The sequence below is a fragment of the Psammomys obesus genome, unplaced genomic scaffold (genome assembly GCF_907164565.1).
Source record: "Psammomys obesus unplaced genomic scaffold, mPsaObe1.curated_primary_1811, whole genome shotgun sequence".
In the NCBI taxonomy this organism is placed as follows: Eukaryota; Metazoa; Chordata; class Mammalia; order Rodentia; family Muridae; genus Psammomys; species Psammomys obesus.
Window position 1 is genome coordinate 8,640,729 of NW_026592510.1, and position 5,814 is coordinate 8,646,542.

General features: G+C 38.8%; 1 protein-coding gene across 2 annotated transcripts in view; it reads right to left on the minus strand.

Moving 5' to 3' along the window:
• Nucleotides 1-3,590: 3,590 nt before the first annotated feature.
• Cdc37l1 (cell division cycle 37 like 1, HSP90 cochaperone) overlaps nucleotides 3,591-5,814 on the minus strand; it is a 31,140-nt gene continuing 28,916 nt past the window's right edge. For both annotated transcript variants that reach the window (XM_055613939.1, XM_055613938.1), the window contains one exon: nucleotides 3,591-4,114. In XM_055613939.1, coding sequence (XP_055469914.1) covers nucleotides 4,016-4,114 — 99 coding nt within the window. In that variant the 3' untranslated portion in view covers nucleotides 3,591-4,015. The remainder of the gene's footprint in view (nucleotides 4,115-5,814) is intronic.

The following is a 5,814-nucleotide window of genomic DNA, read 5'->3' on the forward strand; positions in this document are numbered from 1 at the left end:
CTGAAGAGAGCATTGGATCTTATTATAGATGGTTGTGAGCTACCATGTGGTTGCTGGGAACTGAACTCAGTACCTCTGGGAGAGCAGCCATAGCCCATAGCCCTCACTTTTTAAACGTCTCTAAACACCATGAATTTTTCCATATACAGCACCAAATAGTACCATGCTAAGTGTAGATTGGCCTAGTAGCTTCATATTTTCCCAAAGGATTTCAACTTTCTGAAGAGTAACATGAGAAACCAAGTAAAAGAGCAAGGATTTTAAAATGATTTTGTACCTTTAGAAAAGATCTAATTTTTAAGGCCTATGAGACTGTTTTCACTTTTGTTATTGATGGTAGATAATCCATAATCAACATTTTTTCATCTTTGTAATTCCCCCATTGACACTGAAAGCCAACCAATGCCAGATGGATCGTCTTCTTGGACAACCTATGACATAGCACAAACACACCCATTACAGAGGGGAACTGAAGGCTGCAGGACTTCAGGTCTTCTTGCTAAAATGTGAATGGTGTGCAGGAATAATGGACGCAGAACACCCAACCGGGATCTGGACAAGCACCACCCTAACCCACATCAGTTTAAGAACTGAAATGTGCCTCACTCTGAGAACAGAAAATTGACTTTTTTCTCTGAAGAGACACCAGGGTTGAAAATCACCTTGCCTGCAATTCTATACTGTAAGGAAAACTACTTATTAACAGAGATACATGCTCTTTGGGAAAGCATGTTAACTCACTTAAAAATTTTAAAAATATTAAAATTTTAAATATTTGTGTGTGTACGTATGTGTTCTCCTGTGCATGTATGATGGTCGGATGACACATGAGAGAGTTTTCTTTCTATCATTTAGGTCCCAGAGACTGAACTCAGGCTGTCAGGCTTGGCAACAAGCACCTTTACCCAAGTGAGCCATCTCAACAGCTTTTAAAATGAATCCTAGTCCAAAAAAAGCCTAATGTTTTAGAAGAGAAATTATAGGCTATTATAAACTCCTTAGGCAAAAATTTTGAAAGAACTACAGATGGGTATAATTAAAAGTGAAATCTAAGTAATAATTCTAACCAGTATTTTCTCCACTACCATCAATGGAATGACGGCTCACAGGGTAAGTAGATTTACAGCTATTCCTTTTTGTCTCTCCCTAAGACAGAGTCTCTGTAGCCAGAAGGCTGGCTGTGACCTTGCTAAGTAGCTGAGGAAAATCATGAACTTCTGACCCTCCTGTCTTCACCTCCCCAGCATTAGGGCCACAGGTATGTGCCACCATGACCAGATTAGGTGGTGCTGAGGTCAAGGGCTTCATGAATCCTTGACAAGAGCTCTACCAACTGAACCAATCTTAAAGTCCTCAGCTATTTCATTAAAGAAGACAATATTTTGTGAAATACATGACATTTACCAAGTAAAACAACAGTCTCAGATGTCAAATACCCCCCCCCCTTTTTTTTTTTTGGTTGTTTTAGAGATAGAGTTTCTCTGTGTAAGAGCCCTAGCTGTACTGGACTTGCTCTGAATACTAGGCTGGCCTTGAACTCACAGAGATCCACCTGCCTCTGCCTCCCGAGTGCTGGGATTAAAGGCAAGTGGGACCACTGCTCGCTGTCAAATATTTTCCATTGATCAGTTTGAACTTCTCATAGATTAGGGAAATTTTTCTAACCTGAAGTATGAGTTACCTATTTGCTAAGTATTACTAGTCTTTATTACTTCTTAAGAAAAGAAGAAATTTATTTTGCCAGGAGATAGCTAGCTCTCAATACTAAGAGGACATTTTCAAAATACATTTTACTATATATACATTATATTATATACTATATATACATTATACTATCTTTTTGTTTTGTTTTGTTTTGAGACAGGGCCTCTCTTGTAGCCCCGGCTATCCTGGAACTCTATGTAGAGCTCAGGGTGTCCTTGAATTTACAGAGCTCCTCCTGTTTCTGCCTCCCAAGTGTTAGGTTTAAAGCCATACAATACCACACTGAGACCAATATGCTGCCTTAATACTGAAGTCCTGCCAATGATTAAGTCAACATCCTTAAGTGCAAACTGGGACAGCCATTAGTGGGCCCCCATGAGTCAATCCGCTAATACACTAAAACACAGAAGACTTCCTTTGGAAAAAAAAAAAAAAATTCCAGCCAAGTATCAAAAACAGCTCAAAATAAACTTTAAGTATATACTCACTTCGCTAATACTTTTTTTTTTCGTTGTCAGTTTTTGGCCAGTAAGAGCTATAAAGTTACAGAAGGCAAAATGAAAGTCACAACCATTTATCTGCCTTATCATAGACAAGTCACGGGCAGAAGTGAAGTCTGAGTAAAAAATGGTTGGTCAAGTACCATTTCTGTGAAATCAAGGATTTATTTTGTTCTATTCTGTCCATTTGGTATGAAGAGGAAAACTGAGAGCATGCTCCAGACAAGAAGAGAAAAAAAAAAAAAAAAAAAGATCTTCCAATGACTAGGTCATTGATTAAAAAAGAAAAAAAAAAATACAAGCCAGTGAGCACTACCAAATAAATTAGTCAAACATTTTATTATAGAGTATATATATTTATATCAAAAGCACAAAAACTTTTATTCTGGGAACCAGGAAGATCGTGACATTACAGGAGGATGAGTCAATGATTCCAGTCCATTTCCACAAGTACCAGATGCCACATCGGCCGAAAGATGACAGATGAGGCAGAGGTCAGAGCTCTGCACCATTCATGACCACTTAGCATGATTTCCTTCCTCAAACTGCTACCTGTATTCCCAAACCCTAGCCACCCACTTTCCAAATATTTGCTACAAATCGAAGTGGGTACTGAGCCAAAGATTAACACTCCAAAATAACCAAACTAGTGCTCCTGTATGTCAGAAGATTAATCCTCAAATAACAAGGATATCAAAATTGGCACTGTCAGCTAATTCTAAATAAAAAGAATCATCAGATATCCTGGTGGATCTGCAGTGAATTACACAGGAAGAAGGAAATTGGAAGCATCCTCTAGTGAATGAGCTAGAAGCGAGTGACAGATGGAGTGAGGCCCATCTCCACCACTGAGGGTGACTGTTAAATTTAGACATGGTTGGCAGCTCAAGGCAGCACAAGGCAGCTCAGTTCTACAGCATTTCAAGGCTTCACTGGAGCAGAACACACAGTAACTGTAACTTAGCAATAACCCTACACTTCCTGTTTGTTCTTACAGGCCATTACTATTCTGTTAAACTTACTCCCTGAGAGGTCCCAGACTATGTCAAGTCAATTAGAGTAAGCATGCAGTTCATCCTTTCGGAAGGCAGAAAGCTGGATTGCTTTTTCCACTCACTACTCTCCTTAGTATTTAAACAGTCATCAGGACAAAGCCAACTTCTGAACAGTTCTGAGACTACTTTAGGGGTAAATGTAATGTTTTTGATATCAAATTTATACTAATCAAGGAGTTAACTGGTGGTGCCGAAAATACAAATGTTAAATATTATCTTGGAACAGTACTTTGTGCCATCCAGTTCACTTACTAGTAGAGTAGCTTACCACTACCGATTTATTGCTTTTAATGTGACGAACACCAGATCTGACAGCTGAACTCTGCAGTGGGACACAAGCACACTTTTATCTTTAATTCTTTCCGTGAAGTAGGGCATGTACACATCCATGTAAAAAAGAATATGCAGCAGATGCCTCCTCAGTCAACCAGTCCTGTAAACATTGCATTGTGCAGATTTTCATACTTTGATTCCAAAATTAAGAACAGTTAAAGGCAAATTTAGTAACTGAGGGGTGGGGGAGAGTCCAGCTAGACCTCCTGCAACATATGGTACGCTCCTCCCTTCAGAAACTCAACAAAACAACCAAAACCCTAGCAGCACATAAAAAAAGTTGCAAAACATTTCAGTACTCTTTCCCTCCCATCAAAAACCGAACAAAAATAAAGTGCAGCACCCATAAAAGTGTCAAGAAAATAGCCAAGCTCTTCCTTTCTTGTAACAAAATAGTCCTTGGCCTCAGCAGTCTTAACTGAATCACACAGTGTCCATCATTTTGTCATCCTCTTCTTTATGCAGCACTGAGTTTAAACCGCAGAGAGGTGTACTGACAGAATACTGAAGATAATTTGGATTCTGGGGGAGAGAGAGAGAGAGAGAGAGAGAACAACTTGATCAGCAGCGTCATACCAGCACACACAACTGCGCACACACGGCTTCTCGGTCTCTGTTCTTCTGCAGCACAGCAAATGAGGAAGGAAAGTGGATTTCTGGAGACCACTCAGTCTGGAGCCCAAAGAACTAAAGACAGGGTGTTATTACTTAATCCAAATAGATGTGATAAAGACAGAGTGGATATATAGGTGAACAGAAATTTAACAGGTACCACCTTTTTAATGCTTTCTACAAAATTTTAATTTTAATTATTTAGCCATACAAGGCTAAATTTCCCCATAAGCATTTTATTTAATATATATGTCTTTTAGGGCTGAAGAGATAACTCAGCAGTTCAGAGCACTGGCGGCTCTTCCAGAGGACCAGGGTTTGGTTCCCAGCATCCACATGGCAGCTCACAACCATCTGAAACTCTAGCTCCAGGGGATGTGACAGCATCGCCTGGCCTCTGCGGGCACTGCATGTCCATGGTGCAGAGATGTGTATTTAAGGCAGAACACCCAGACACATAAAATAAAATAAAAACATTAAAGTTTGCTAAAGTACAGTTTTTAAGCCAGCAATGTATTCTTAAGATTACTATCTTAGTTACAACAGTTAACTACTACAAACGTGAAACATTTGAATACAGGTAAAATCCATGTACTGAGTAAAATAAGGAAAATCAGATTAATTTAAAACCAAGGAAACATATTCATATTTACATATTAATGTAAAACTAAATGCATCATTTTTAGATGTTCCATGAATAAGAGTGTAAGATCTTAAAACCCAAGACTTTCCTTGGCAATTTCTTCCTTTTGAAGTGATTTCTTTCTACTCAGTTATTCTGGATATTTTCCAGCAACTTTGATTTTTTTTTAACTTTTCCTACCTAATTTCGTTTGTTTTTAGTAGACATTAATGAGCAAAGTTATCTAAATGACAAAGGTTTTCTTCCCCCCACCCCAGACCTAGTCTGACTATGTGGCCCAGGCTGGCCTGTAGTTTGGGCTCCTCATGCCTGAGCCTCAAGTGCTGGTATTATTACACAGGTGGCTGGAGATCCAGGTCTTAAATAGCTCATCTCACAGGGAAACTATTTGCTTGTTTTTGTCTTAATCCTAATAAAGTACAGTACTTCAAGTCAAGTACATCGGCTCACTCCCATAGTTGTAGCAGTCAAGAGACTGAGGCAACAGGATCAAGAGTTCAAGGCCAACCTTGATTACAATAGTGAAATCTGCCTCAAAAAAGTAGAGACGGGGGGGGGGGGGGGAGAAGGAGAGCCCTATGATACACGTGGTTTCTTCAGCAAGAACCAAAAGTGAGGTAGAATTTCATTATTTCCAAGAGTCCTTTTCATTTTGTTTTAATGTTTCTATTTAGTATTATTAATACTCAAGGAGAAAACAAACAAACAAACAAAAAAACCTGTCACAACCTACTGCAATTAAGAGCTAGGGCAGAGAATAAAAATGAAGCAGCTGCTCCTTTTATCCAAAAAACCACGGTTGAACCTTATCAAGGCTAAGGATGAGCATAAATGCTGTGTTTTAGAGGACTCCTTTCACTATAAAAAACTAAAATCAAAAAACCTAAAAATTCTAAAAGAAGAAGAAGAAGAAGAAGAAGAAGAAGAAGAAGAAGAAGAAGAAGAAGAAGAAGAAGAAGAAGAAGAA